This window comes from Podarcis gaigeae (genome assembly GCF_964106915.1).
Source record: "Podarcis gaigeae genome assembly, chromosome: 3".
Taxonomy (NCBI): Eukaryota; Metazoa; Chordata; class Lepidosauria; order Squamata; family Lacertidae; genus Podarcis; species Podarcis gaigeae.
In genome coordinates this window covers 13,429,257-13,444,416 of record NC_139680.1, presented here as the reverse complement: position 1 = coordinate 13,444,416, position 15,160 = coordinate 13,429,257, and the positions used below count along the sequence as shown (strand labels likewise).

General features: G+C 41.0%; 2 protein-coding genes across 14 annotated transcripts in view; one reads left to right on the top strand and one right to left on the bottom strand.

Annotated features, from left to right (window-relative positions):
• The window catches only part of PLCB4 (phospholipase C beta 4), a 665,275-nt gene that overhangs the window by 548,968 nt on the left and 101,147 nt on the right, over positions 1-15,160 (bottom strand). For all 13 annotated transcript variants that reach the window (XR_014561903.1, XM_083730054.1, XM_083730046.1 and 10 more), the window contains one exon: positions 699-799. Coding sequence is in view for 12 of the 13 variants with exons in the window: in XM_083730054.1 (XP_083586180.1) it covers positions 699-782 (84 nt within the window). In the remaining variant the exon portion in view is untranslated. The remainder of the gene's footprint in view (positions 1-698; positions 800-15,160) is intronic.
• Positions 1-15,160, top strand: part of PAK5 (p21 (RAC1) activated kinase 5) — a 264,301-nt gene that overhangs the window by 247,502 nt on the left and 1,639 nt on the right. The gene's annotated exons all lie outside the window — the stretch shown is intronic.

The window sequence follows — 15,160 nt, the reverse complement described above, 5'->3', positions numbered from 1 at the left end:
CGTGTGCTGATGATTTGCATTCACTGGGTACAACTGTGGTAGCTGGATGTCATTTGACTTTAATGCTCCCATCAGTCCAAACCGTTGGACATGTTGGCTGGGGCTAATGCGAGCTGCAGATGTAAGGGCTCTATAACCCTTTCAGAGCCTTGTGCCTCACTTAGTCAGCTTAAGAGAAGGCAGCACATGACATGGCAGAGTGTGGCCCCTGAGTTTCATGTCAAAGTCTTCTTGTAGTCTCGGCCCAGTATACCTGAAGGAACGTCTCCACCCCCATCGTTCTGCCTGGACACTGAGGTCCAGCTCTGAGGGCCTTCTGGCTGTTCCCTCCCTGAGAGAAGTAAGGTTACAGGGAACCAGGCAGAAGGCCTTCTTGGTAGTGGCACCTGCCCTGTGGAATGCCCTCCCATCAGGTGTCAAGGAAATAAACAACTACCTGACTTTTAGAAGACATCTGAAAGCAGCCCTGTTTAGGAAATTTTTTAATGTTTGATCTTTTATCATGTTTTTAATATTCTGTTGGGAGCCGCCCAGAGTGGTGGGAAAACCTAGCCAGATGGGCGGGGTATAATTAACATTTCCCCCCCTTGGTCTGAGCAGTTGGCCTTCCCTTTTCTAGAGACAAAGACTCCTTGCTTGCCTTCAAACTGCAGGTTTCAATGTTTTGCTCCAGGGCAATATTAAGGAAGTCGCCTTACCTCTTCATATCTGTCAAACACGGCTCCATCTTGTAGAAAGGATGGAACTGGCTTCTGCCAGTTAAATTCATATGGCTTTGCCATTATATAGAACTCCCACCCTGAAACAAAACAAGCAAAAGTGAGACAAATGGAATGTAAAACTGCAAAGACTAGGATGAACATGTTCTCTCGCCTGGTAAGGAAGCACAGTTTGGTTTCTGACCAGAGAATAGTTTTTTTAAATCTCTGTTTTGATTATTATTATTATTATTATTATTAGTTTTCACATATTACATTACAATACAGATGTAACAAAGCCAACACCATTTCCACCCCATGTAAAATACATTTACATTTCTATTTCGTCAATCCATCATATTATTCTTTTCTCCTTCCTCCCACTTCCCTCTGCCCCCACTCAATTTCCTCCACATTATACACTTTACAATAATCTTTGCATTCTACGACCTTCTCAAATCATCTATATATTCTTGTCATCTTTCCTTACTAATTTTTCTTCCATCCAGTACTTCATATATTAATCTAGGCATATTAGCATATCTTTTTTTTAGCAGTATTTTGCCATATATTCATCAAAACATTTCCACTCCTTTTTTAATTTTTGATTCGACTGATTTCTTATTATAGCAGTTAATTTTGCCAAAATTAAATATTCATTTAGTTTACAAATCCATTCCTCCTTTGTGGGTATAGTTTTTGACTTCCACCTAGCAGCAATCACTATTCTAGCAGCTGTACTTGCATATAGAAAAATCCCCCCCCCCCCGTGGTATCTCATCATCTATCAATCCAAGGAGATATGTCTCTGGTTTTTTTGTTATTGATATTTCAACATCTTCTTTAGTTCTTTGTGTACTACTATCCCAAATTTCTTAATTTCCTCACACCTCCACCACATATGTATTGTTGTTCCTATTTCTCCACCACATCTCCAACAGAGGTTGGATTTCAATTTATATATCTTTGCCAACTTAACTGATGTTAAGTCCCACCTATAGAACATCTTTACAAAATTTTCTTTAATTGTATATGAGGCAGTAAATCGTATATCCTCTCGCCAGAGTTTCTCCCATTGCTCTAGATAGTTTTTAAATCTCTCTTTAGTTTACTGCCGATTTGAGTTTTTTATTACACTGAATTTGTATATCGCCTGAAGATCACAGGGCAGTTGATAATGTATAAATAAATAAATGAAAACACAAATATAAAGACAAAACAAACAAAATAAAGACAAAACAAACAAAAGCAATTAACACCCTTTCCACAGGGCCATGGGATGTTAATGCTTTCTTGAAGAGAAATGTTTTCGCCTGGTGCCTATAGATATGCAGTGAAGGCTCCAGGCAAGCTTCCTCAGGGAGAGCATTCCACAAACAGGGAGCCACCACAGAAAAGGTTCTTTCTTGTGTTGTCACCCTCCAGACCTCTCAAAGAGGAGGCACACAAAGAAGGGCCTCAGATGATGATTGCAGGGCCTGGGTCAGTTCATATGGGGAGAAGTGGTCCTTGAGGTATTGCTTTTAAAATGTTTTTAATGACTTGTTTTTCTCTGCATTGGTAAAATGTTAGTATTTCTTTTAATGGCTCAGTTACAGTCAAGTGGTATATACATTTTTGGGGTGGGGGTGGGGAATTGTTGTACCCGGCAAGCCAAAATGCTTCTGCTGACAGAACATTCAACATGGCGCAGCTCTGAATTCTTCCCATGGCTGCTGATTCCAATGAGTAAAATTTGGTTGAACACAACCCACTGCCTTTAGTAACAACCCTGTGAGAAATACCTAAAACTCACCAGACCACATTTTATTAATGGAAAGAAGAAGTGATACAATTAACTATAACATCACCAAAGCAGAGCATGAGAATTTTAATCTCAGGGACGTGGGTTCAATTCCCACGTTGGGCAAAAAGATTCCTGCACTGCAGGGAGTTGGGACTAAACGGCTTTTGGGTCTCTTTCAGTTGTATGATTCTTGTTCTCTGGCAGAAAACACTCCCACTTGGATTGGGAGTTTATAAATACGCCTTAACCCAAATGAAAAGACTCAATATAACACTAAGTACTATTTATTCCTGGTCCTTTTCAAAAAGAAGGATAACAAAGAGTATTTTCTAAGTAAAGCACATGGCTAGAAGCCAGAGAATACGGATAGCACAAGAAGCCAGAGGGGTTATACATAATTTACTGAACTTGTGATCTCATTATACAAACACTGTAATGAAGGGAGAAAACACAAATCAGCTTGGCTTTGAAATCTTCATGAGAAAGGCTACTAGAGCACAGAATTTTCACATGAATGGACTAATAAGAGGTTCAAAATTTCACAACAGCCTCTCACAATCTGTTTTGAACAAATTGCATTAGAAAGACTGAAATGCACACACTCACGGCTCTCCACAGAATTTAAACACACCCTTTTCTGGTTTAAGAGAAGGTTTTGAAGACAACAAGATTGGAATTTTAACTTGAAGAAGACCCACCCACCCATACATACATATGGAATGATGGGATTTAATAAAGACATGGCTTATCAGCTTAAGCAAACTCGTCAACTTCACAAAGTTATGATTTAGATTAGAAGTTAGCAAAGGAGTTTTTGTGTTCCTTGGAGACAAGGCAGCCAGTGCAGACACATGACTCTGCCTACTAATAAAAAATATCTCAGACCTTTAGAGAAGGGTAAAGGAAATGATTAAAAATGTGAGAGCACCATCTCTAAGCTTTAATGTCAAGCAATTAGTATTGAAAGCAGATACATGAACAAACATGTACAATTAAAAGAGAGACAGATTATTTTTGAACCCTCCTTTTTTTCCTCTCGCCACCCCCAATCTACCTCTTCCTCAAAATTCCTAGGGGATGATCTGATCTCTGCCTGAGGCATTAACTAGACCCAGTTCTTCAGTTATTACTTTTTTTAAAAAAAATCCCAGAATCATATTTCTTCAATTTCTTTTAAGAGTGTATTGGTAGCAATTCCTAGCATGATTAAGAATTAGACAAAGTCAAACTTTATTAAAATCACACCTGATTTAATATCAGCTTGTTCTAGCAGTGCAGCAGTTTATTGCACTTTCTAAAGAAACTAATATGCATATGCATACTTTTACGACAACGGGCCAAAATATGAGAGGATTATAAACATTCAAATGCATCTCTGGGTTATTTGTGGGACCTGCCTGGTGTTTTTACATTAGTAGAATGTGTGCTTTTATTTAAAATGCATCTCTGGGTTATTTGTGGGGCATAGGAATTTGTTCATTTATTTATTTTTCAAAATATAGTCTGGCCCACCACATGGTCTGAGGGACGGTGTGGACCGGCCCATGGCTGAAAAAAGTTGCTGACCCCTGGCTTAGATAATTGGACCAATGTTCCAGCTAGCATTAGGCACCTCTATGCATTCATAAACCTGTATCTAGCTATATCAATATTTCAATATTTCTGGTCCCCAGCCCTCCAATCCATCCAGGGTGTTTGCTCTTGCACAACCTGAGCCCAGCCAGAAAATGATTTCTGTGTGCGAAATTTGTTGGATGTGGGTCACTCGCAAGCGTGTGTGTGTGCTTGCTGCTGGAGGGGAATATCAAAACACGAGTTGTTTTCTACGTCCTATGGCCCTTTCCTAGACATTGCATGAACATCTTTTTATTTTCCTCCAGAATATTAGCTTAGGGACAGCTGGCCACAGTGAAATGATGAAATGAACTATTTATCTGCAGGTGAACAGAAAGCTTGCAAAAGAAAAGCAAGGAGAGAAATACTTGAATTTCGAGAGAGAGAGAGAGAGAGAGAGAGAGAGAGAGAGAGGAAGGAAGGAAGGAAGGAAGGAAGGAAGGAAGTGTAGAGGAGTCTGGTTGGCTGCAGCCCACAACCATCAGTGCTTACAGAATAAAGAGAATGTCCCTTTCACTGATTTCTTCCTTAACTCTAGGCAAATGCTGACTCTTCTTCAGTTTGATAAACACACTCCCTCAAAGTGGGTAGCATTTTAAAATGTAAAGGGAAGGGAGTACAATTTCATCTTCATCTCCTCCCTTAGCACCCATTTCATTTTCAAACTATGTCCTCACCTCCCTGCACCTGCAAGCTTGTATTAGAACTGGAGCGCACATAACATTTCCAACAGGGATGCCATTGGAAATGATGAAGACCATCAAACACAAGCACCTATGCCTCCCTGATCTATAACATTTTAAAGTCCATATGGTACTTTGATATGCAGAGTACCATGGTACTCTGATATTTCACCTCAGATATGCAGATGACACAACCTTGATGGCAGAAAGGGGGGGGGATTAAAGAACCTTTTAATGAGGGTGAAAGAGGAGAGTGCAAAATATGGTCTGAAGCTCAACATCAAAAAAACGAAGATCATGGCCACTGGTCCCATCACCTCCTGGCAAATAGAAGGGGAAGAAATGGAGGCAGCGAGAGATTTTACTTTCTTGGGCTCCATGATCACTGCAGATGGTGACAGCAGCCACAAAATTAAAAGACGCCTGCTCCTTGGGAGAAAGGCAGCGGCAAACGTAGACAGCATCTTAAAAAGCAGAGACATCACCTTGCCAACAAAGGTCTGTATAGTTAAAGCCATGGTTTTCCCAGTAGTGATGTATGGAAGTGAGAGCTGGACCATAAAGAAGGCTAATCACTGAAGAATTGATGCTTTTCAATTCTGGTGCTGGAGGAGACTCTTGAGAGTCCCATGGACTGCAAGAAGATCAAACCTATCCATTCTTAAGGAAATCAGCCCTGAGTGCTCACTGGAAGGACAGATCCTGAAGCTGAGGCTCCAGTACTTTGGCCACCTCATGAGAAGAAAAGACTCCCTGGAAAAGACCCTGATGTTGGGAAAGATGGAGGGCACAAGAAGAAGGGGACGACAGAGGACGAGATGGTTGGACAGTGTTCTCGAAGCTACCAACATGAGTTTGACTAAACTGTGGGAGGCAGTGGAGTGCCTGGCATGCTCTGGTCCATGGAGTTATGAAGAGTCGGATACGACTAAATGACTAAACAACAACAATGGTACTCTGGGCATCAGCCTGGTGGCCAGCCAGTGCACTTTGCTGTGGCAGCAAAGGCCACTGTTAAAATCTACCTGTTGCAGGTAATTAAAGGGGGGGGGAGACACATTCAAAAAATATGATAAAACGGGGACAAAGAATGCTATGGGTGGGAGTGGGGGAAACTAACATGCAATAATCCTAACTCAGATAAAGAAAGCAAGGGAAGTGGTTCACCAATAGAGGAACTACAAGTGATGCTAAATGTGGCTCTGTCAATCATGCCAGGAGTTTCTGTTTACAGTGGTACCTTGGATTACAGACGCTTCAGGTTCTGTAACTCTGCTAACCCAGAAATTGTACCTCAGGTTAAGAACTTTGCTTCAGGATGAGAACAGAAATCATGCGGCAGTGGCGCGGTGGCAGCAGGAGGCCCCATTAGCTAAAGTGGTGCATCAGGTTAAGAACAGTTTCAGGTTAAGAACAGACCTCCAGAACAAATTAAGTTCTTAACCCGAGGTACCACTGTATTTCGTTTAAGCATGGAGAGCATTGTTTACTGGGTCCAAAGCAAGCATGGAGGGGAACCCTACATTCTCCAACCATGATCTCCAGGAAGACCCTCCACGGACACACACACACACACAGAGAGAGAGAGAGAGAGAGAGAGAGAGAGAGAGAGACTGCAATAAGTGATAGGGAAAGGTAAAGAGACCCCTGACCATTAGGTCCAGTCGTGGTCGACTCTGGGGTTGCGGCGCTCATACCGCTTTATTGGCCGAGGGAGCCGGCGTACAGTTTCCGGGTCATGTGACTAGCAGGACTAAGCCGCTTCTGGTGAACCAGAGCAGCGCACTGAAGCACCGTTTACCTTCCCGCCAGAGCGGTACCTATTTATCTACTGCATTTTGACGTGCTTTCGAACTGCTAGGTTTGCAGGAGCAGGGTCCGAGCAATGGGAGCTCACCCAGTCATGGGGATTTGAACCGCCAACCTTCTGATCGGCAAGTCCTAGGCTCTGTGGTTTAACCCACAGCACCACCCGTGCCCCTAAGTGATAGGGAAAAGGCTACCAATTTTCCCAATGGGTGCAGCCCACATCCTTAACTGTAGAGAGTAGGGAGAGATTGTTGCTAAGCTTGCAAATTTCTCAGAAGCTTGTTGTGAACATACAAGGATGGAGAAGCCCTGCAGGCCCACCTGAGTCACTTGAAAGAAGTAAAAACAGAACGACAACCCCCCCCCCCAAAAAAAACACACACACACCTGTGCTCATTTGTCTACTGTGGAACTGGGCAACTACAACAGAGATAACAAATTTCCAAGAAAAATCATTTTGGACTAGTCTTCAAGATGCACAAAAACAATCTGTGTTTTCTGTCTCTCTCACACTTGGAACTGTCCAACAGAGCAGCCATGCCTAAATTTATTTGTCAGAAAGTCTGCACCTTGTTTGTGGAGAAAGTGTTTGCCCTTGGCTACCATTCTCCTTCCTCTCTCCTTTTGCTCAAGAAATAGCAAGCGAGGCAATGCTGTTCAATATCACACTTTTTCCACAGTGAAAATGCGCTCCTGACATCTTTATAAATGTGTTGAGATCCCACGGCAGACTGAAGTGCGAGGAATACAAATTGTATGCCGTGCAGTCCTTGGTTGCCGTGCAACCGGGAACATACCCCGGTGCAGTGGGAAGCAAAACAAAATGAGTAAATAAAAGCGCCAATGTGAACGTTACGTCAAGAATTTAAAAGAAAAATCTCATATACTCAAAAATTAGTGCACACACCCCTATTTCAAAAAAGGGGATTTCTTAAGCTCAGAGAAATAACAGGATGTTCCTCCGTAATGGCATAAAATACAGAAGGATGTGGAACAAGTTTTCTCTGCAGGAAGGTAGGAGCATCTTAATCAAACACAGAGCATCATAATCTCCAATCATCTCAAGAAGAATTTTAATTCTCCAGCAGCTGCTTATTTTGCTTACGGAGAAGCTCAAATGCAATTATAATTGTGATAGCCTTAGATAGGAAAAAGTTCACTCCAAGCTAAAAATAGCTAACCCCACCAAGTTCACCCGTCACTCAAATTCAGCCTGATGCATGACGCCTCTAAGGGCACACACAGCCCACAACAGAACTGCCTCTATAAAGAGCATGTGCAAAGATATGATAATTTAAACAGGAGGCATGATAATCCTATATTAAGCAAACAATCCTATATCACCACTACCTTGACCTGGTAAGTTTTGTTGCCTAGGAAGGAAGGCCTCTGCACAGCTCAGCCTCTCTCTTGCCCAGCTTCTGAAAAATGTCAAAGGAACTGGTCTATGTTTGGAAATACTCATACCAAATCAAGCAATGAAGAGACAAACGAAAGGGTAGAAACCTGTTTTAATCGGATAACCCTTTAGCTTTTAGAAGTCCATCTAATAGATAGGATGGCAAATTTGAAGAAACAGAAACTGATTTCCACAATAACTAATACCGTAATTTGTTTCACTATAATGTTAATGGTTTCTGTTTATTGTCTTTCACCTGCTTCACATTAACTGACCAAACCAAAGAGTTGCTAGGCTCCTTCTAGCTCAGCCATCTGTAACAAAAAACTTTAATAATTAAATTAAATTATTGTCTGAATAAACCATAATATACCTGACATGATAATTCTATGGAAAACCAAGTCACACTTAATGAATTTTATGTTCCTAAAGTAACAAAGTGACTTCCGATATGTAGAGTACTTAAAAACACACAGCAATTATTGCATTTATTTCTTTTTACACTTTCCCCCAAAATTTCTTTTTTCCCAAGGGCTTCAACATTTCCAGATAATTTAACAACTCAAAATAGGACATCTGCTTGAGGAAGTATTTTCGCTACATTGCTTTTTTCCTCCCTCAGCAAACTTCTAATTCCTGAGTGGTAATCTGAATCAGGGAACCTCAGGATCATGGGTCAAATCCATGCCTCTCATTATTGCCCTTGGACTCTTCTACCTACCCCACCCAAACCCCTCCCCACCCAAACCCCTGTCTCCTCAGGCCGTACCACTCTGGGGCCTTCATTCACACCCTCCTTGGATATTTGCGGCAGGCTGCAATGTGTTCTCGACCTCCAATACTACATCTTGCTTGTCTGGTTGGAAAACAAGAGAGGCATAAACAGCCTACTGTACAAAGGTAAAAATTACAGAAGGGAATGCAGACTTTGAGCTGAAAAGGGTTCCCCAGCTGTGATCTGATGAGAGCCAGTGTGGTGTAGTGGTTAAGAGCAGTAGTCTCGTAATCTGGGGAACCGGGTTCGCGTCTCCGCTCCTCCACATGCAGCTGCTGGGTGACCTTGGGCTGGTCACACTTCTCTGAAGTCTCTCAGCCCCACTCACCTCACAGAGTGTTTGTTGTGGGGGAGGAAGGGAAAGGAGAATGTGAGCCGCTTTGAGACTCTTTAAAGGGAGTGAAAGGCGGGATATCAAATCCAAACTCTTCTTATTATTATTATTCTACTGTGCACACATTCGATAATTGTTAGAGGGAGGTTGTTCCTCCTACAAGCTAGCAAACAAATTGCTGCAAAAATCCAAGGGAGCAGAAAAGACTATTTATGTATGCCACCACGGCTGCACGGATGTTATTGGCCCAGAGATGGAAAGAAGATAAAGTCCCTACCAGAGTAGAATGGCAGATCAAATTGATGGATAATGCCGAAATGGCTAAAATGATTGGAAGAATCAAAAATCAGGAAGACCAAAATTTGAATAAGGAATGGGGGAAATTTATAACCTATCTTAAAAACCACTGTAAACAGTTAAAATCGTGAGTTGGATTGGAATACCACTTGCAGCTTAATGGTGAATTTTGGACACAATGGAGATGTAAAAGATTTGGATTCTCATAAAAGATGCAGGAGGAAATGATTAACAATAGGATCCACAAAGGGGAGGAGGGGAGTCCAGGAGATTCCTTGGAATCTTGCTTTTATGTTGTATGTTCGATAGGTGGCTGTAAAATTTTAAATCTGAAAAATCAAATAAATAAGTTTATAAATAAACAAATTGTTATTCTTGCTCACACCTCAGTAAGAACTGATTCATACACACAAATCCTATGGCGTTTCGGCATCCCTGATTCATACCAAGTATTCAAAGGGATTTTACCAGCAGAATTACAGAATAGTCATTTTAGTGTTTGTACAACTGTAGGACTGCAAAAAGAAAAGAACCTACTATTATTACATTAAAGAAGATGATGCACACGGAAGCAAGGAGACAGTCGTTAAGAAAACAGCAAACACTGCCCCTACTATTTGTAATGTTTGGAAGTAAATTCTATGTAGCAGGGGAGAAGACAAAGCAGACCTAAACCCCAGCCAGGGAGAGAGAATTAAACAGTCAACAGAATTACAACTGCATGACATATTTACACTGCTGTATATTCACTGACTGGAAGACCAGCTATAGACCCCAAGGTAAAAGCCTGTGATCCATAAACCAATTCTCATCCCATTTAAGCTCAATTCAAAACTGCTTTGTCCCTTTTGCATACGCTACTGAATTAATGCAAAGGAGAGGGCTTCAGTTAATTGGCCTGTCAGCCATCAGTCAGATTGGCAATACCTGGGCGGAATGATCAAATAGCTTGCCCCAGCGTACATCAGTTTTCTGTATTCCAGTTTGGCAATCCCCCTCACACCTACTTCAAAATAAAAGGCACAAAATACCTTGCTTTCAACGTACATACAGCATTTGTCAAGGTGCAGTTTGCTCCTAGCACATGACATGATGAAGGATGTTAACCCCAAATTATAGGGCAGCCAATTGAAAAACCATAGAGGATGTGTGTTTTTTCTTGATGCCGTACAACTGAACTTGTTGAAATAATTATCTAGGAATGCTTTCCAAGTGAATAGTACTTATTGTATCTGGAACTGAACACTGCATAGAGCCAGGAAAACAAGGCCATATGTAGCTATTAAGCAAAGTGAAAACTGAACCTTTAGATTTGAGTTCATTGTCCTGCTGCATATGATGCTACAATTATTATTTCTACTAACACTTCAGAAAGGCAGAAATTGCACAGGTTCATGTGCGATGAGACCACACAGAAACTTTTAAATTAACCCCTGTAAACAAAACATTTTTTTTTCATTCCTTGAATAAATGCCTTCTCCCTTGAATTTGCTCCCTATTAGGAGCCTGGTGTTCATATTTGAGCCTCTGACAAATGGGACTTCAATAAGCAGCACCCCCTGATGTCTTGTGATTGACAGACAAATGTCAAATTTGGCCAGGTGAGGAGATAACAATCTCGTCCGCCAGCCAGAACAGGTTTCCCACCCCTCTTATAAGAAAAGGTCCAGTTACTCAATATTACTTTACCAAAGTGTTTACCTTAATTCGATGCGATTACTTTTGTAGGTACAAAATATTTCTTTTATGATTATCAGAGGCCTGAGATGATTGATAGCTCAGTCAGTAGAGCAAGTAGTGGCCAATTTGTTCACCTTATATTCTGCCATAAAATCCAGAAGCAAACAGGAGGACAGCCTTGTTGGCCAGGATCAATATTTTATGAAATCTGTATAGCAATAGGCCAGTTGCAAGCCATAGAAACTGGATGATGTTTTGACTCCCTCTTTACAGAGGCCCTAATGTAGTCTTAAGAAAAGAACAAGAGAGGATGAAGAGGAGAGAAGGCAGGAGGTTGGAGCTAAGCAGGTTCAGGTTTTGAAGTAGGAGTTTGTCCTGTCATGTAGAGACAGAAGTGACAGAACGGGGAATATTTGAAGAAAAGGAGGAACGAACTTTTTATAATAACTGACTTTGGTGAGGTGGATTTCTCTTGATTCTTTTGTCATTATTCCTACTACTACTTAGCATTTGTGTTAACATACTTATTTGAATTATGGTGCTGGAGGAGACTCTTGAGAGTCCCATGGGCTGCAAGAAGATCAAACCGATCCATTCTTAAGGAAATCAACCCTGAGAGCTCACTGGAAGGACAGATCCTGAAGCTGAGGCTCCAATACTTTGGCCACCTCATGAGAAGAGAAGACTCCCTGGAAAAGACCCTGAGGTTGGGAAAGATTTAAGGCACAAGGAGAAGGGGACGACAAAGGACGAGATGGTTGGACAGTGTTCTTGAAGCTACCAGCATGATGTTGTTGTTGTTTAGTCGTTTAGTCGTGTCCGACTCTTCGTGAGTTTGACCAGCATGAGTTTGACCAAACTGGGAGGCAGTGGAAGACAGGAGTGCCTGGTGTGCTCTGGTCCATGGGGTCACAAAGAGTCGGACATGACTAAATGACTAAACAACAACAATACTTATGTGGCAATAATAAAAGAGCAAAACTTGAAGAACTGCAAACCTTGTTTAGACCAGTTAAGCTTTGCAAAGAGCTATTCTTGCATTATTGGTACCTTTCATGGGTATTGGGGAAATCTGAGATCCTTGATTTATTGGGGGATCCTCTCATGTCCCAGCATAAAGGTTTTTCATTCATTCAGGAGAGGTCTAACCTCTGACACGATCACCACCCAATAGTGTGTTATTGTAAGTGAAACAACAGAGCACACCCATCCCTCTACCCATAAACATTAACTATCTTGGGGGAAAATCCAACACAAATGAAAGCACACCATGATCCTATTGAACCAAACGTAGAAGTTTGATTTTGTTTAGGATTAATTGGATCAAAAGACTAGAATGCAGTTAGTCAACAACATACACTGAATGCTTTATCAGAAAACCTAATGTTGGACACTCTATTTATCAGGAGATAGTACTGCTGCATTTCAGGTCTTACTCAAAGTTTCAAGAACTGAGTCCCTTCAGGGTTTCTAAGGAAAGAGTTGAATTTCAGGATGAGGAGCTAGAAGCAAAGGAGTAAGCTATTTTCTCAGACTTAAAGTTTAAGCCAACACAACCCTTTCCCCCCCTTTCCTCTTCTTCAGTATATTCATCCATGCAAGAGAGTGACAGAAAGACAGCAGACATGATGGTGGCTATGGCTAAATGCAAGTAAGCAACACACACATTAAGAATTACCACTTGGTATGCAAGTCAGCCCATTTTCATGCAGAGTTCTAACTTACCAGTGGTACATCCGTTCAGAGCAACCTAAAGCTGGCATGTAGTCAGCTTCTATAGCAAGTGTGTTCATATCTGGCAGGTCACAGGTGGGACATTTTCATGGGCTTTGCACATGGCCGTCAACCTGACTGTTTCAGCCCTGAGTGTTGCGCACCAACAGAGTAGTAATAAACAGAGGTTGAAAATGTAGGAGAGAAAAGTGAAATTATCTTTCACTGGAGATAAATTAGAAGGGAAGGTTTGACACCACTTGTTAAATGATCAAATAGATAGCCCACCTTTGTTAGTTTGTCATTAGCTGCAAGCTAAGTACATGATGACCCGACACTCAAAGAAACCTCAGACACCCACAGTTGTTCAGTGAACTAATAAATGCTGGTTTATTCCAAACTCAGTAGCAGAGTGCATGCTTTGCATGCAGAATTCTCCTGTTCAGTTCCTGGTCTGGTTGGGAAAGGCCCCTGCCTAAAATCCCGAAGAGTCAGTTACAAAATACTGTAATGTGCTTAATGGTTCACTATCAAGAAACTTTTCTACATAAGCTATGGTGACAGTTCTAAACAACATTGGCTTACATCATAATAGACAACCCATATGCTGAGGACCAGCTACAGACAAGTATACTGTTAAATGATGCTTTAAGAAGAAGACACTATTATAGATTGGGTGAGAGTGCACAGGGATAGTTTAGGTGTCTGTAACTTATTTTCGGGGGGGGGGTGTTTATTGAAGTTTTCAGAATACAATAAAAGGAGCAAGCTAATCTACAGGAAAGAAAGAAACTAAAGGAAGACGGAATGGAAAAAGAATCTACAAGATCCTTCCTCGTCGCTGTATCTTAACTTTCATCCTCTATAGAAGAAAATGTGCCTTTCCACCTCTCACCTGGGCTCATGATCTCCCCTTACTGGCCTCTCACACAGGGTCCAAACTATGGTTGTCATTTTTCAAAAAGTGAAGACTGGACACAAAGGGGAGGGAAGGCAAAGTTGTTGAGTGGAACGAAGATGAAGAAGAAGAAGAAGAAGAAGAAGAAGAAGAAGAAGAAGAAGAAGAAGAAGAAGAAGAAGAAGAAGAAGAAGAAGAAATTTCTAACTTATTTTTTAAGAAAAATTGCCCAAAAAATCAACAACAATCCCAACACTTCAAATATGGGCTGCCATACACACAAGTGTTGTCTTGGACATTTTTGCCACTTTTCAATAATTTCACATGGGAGCCATTTTCAGTAGATGAATCCCAGCTACGTCCAGGAGATTACAGACATATGGCAGCCCTAGTCCACATTGCCCTTCATTTTTATCTGTACAGTGGTACCTTGATTCTCAAACAGCTTAGTTGTCGAACAAATCGGCTCCCGAATGCCGCAAACCCGGAAGTGTTCTGGTTTGCAAATGTTTTTTGGAAGCTGAACATCTGATGCGGCTTCCATTTGAGTGCAGGAAGCTCCTGCAGCCAATCGTAAGCCGTGCCTTGGTTTTCGAAAGGATTCAGGAGCCGAACAGATTCCCAGAACAAATTAAGCCTGAGAACTAAGGTACCACTGTATATAGCTCTTACTTAATGAGAGAGAATAATAATATAAGAATAATAATAACAAAACTACCAAGGAAGATAAAAGTAAGGGGAGACGAAAGAGACAGAAATAGATAAAGGGACCTCCAGTGATCTGTCTGTCAGTTGTGTATACAATCTTTCTTCAAAATGGCCAAATGCTCATTGTAGGTTTTTCCATTATTCCTTCCTTTGCTGGATGTTGTTTTTCCAGTCCTGCACCAGTGCTCTCCAGTTTGTTTATTTTTTTCAATGCAGAAAGTCTAAAGAATATTACCCAGTTACTGCCTACATGGTTATAAAACCTTTCCTCTATTATTTACGCCTATTATTTATTTTCATATTAAGTGTTTTTTAAATAAAAAAAAATCAAGTACAAACTTCTAATAGTCCTGTGCTATTTTTACTCTCTGTGTTTTAACAGATTTGTTTTTATATTCTTCTTCTAAAATTCTGTTACAATTTAATTACTTTGTAACTGTTGATATTTTATATGTTTTTTGCTGTGTCCTATGGCCTTTTAAAATGTGTTTTTTTGTGGGGGGTGCTATTGGGTTGTTTTTTTATTATGTATTTTATTTTGTGATTTTATATCTTGATTTTATTCTGTGAGACTCCCAGGTATAGGGCAATACATAAATTCAATAAATAACAACAGCAACAAACAACAACAACAACAATTCCCCCACCCTCCAAACACACACAAAGTGCTGCCATGTGCCACATGTCATTCCACAAGTGCTGCTCTTGAACTTATATGGCTGGATTCAAGTAATGAGTCCCACTAGCTGAAGACCACACAAGGACT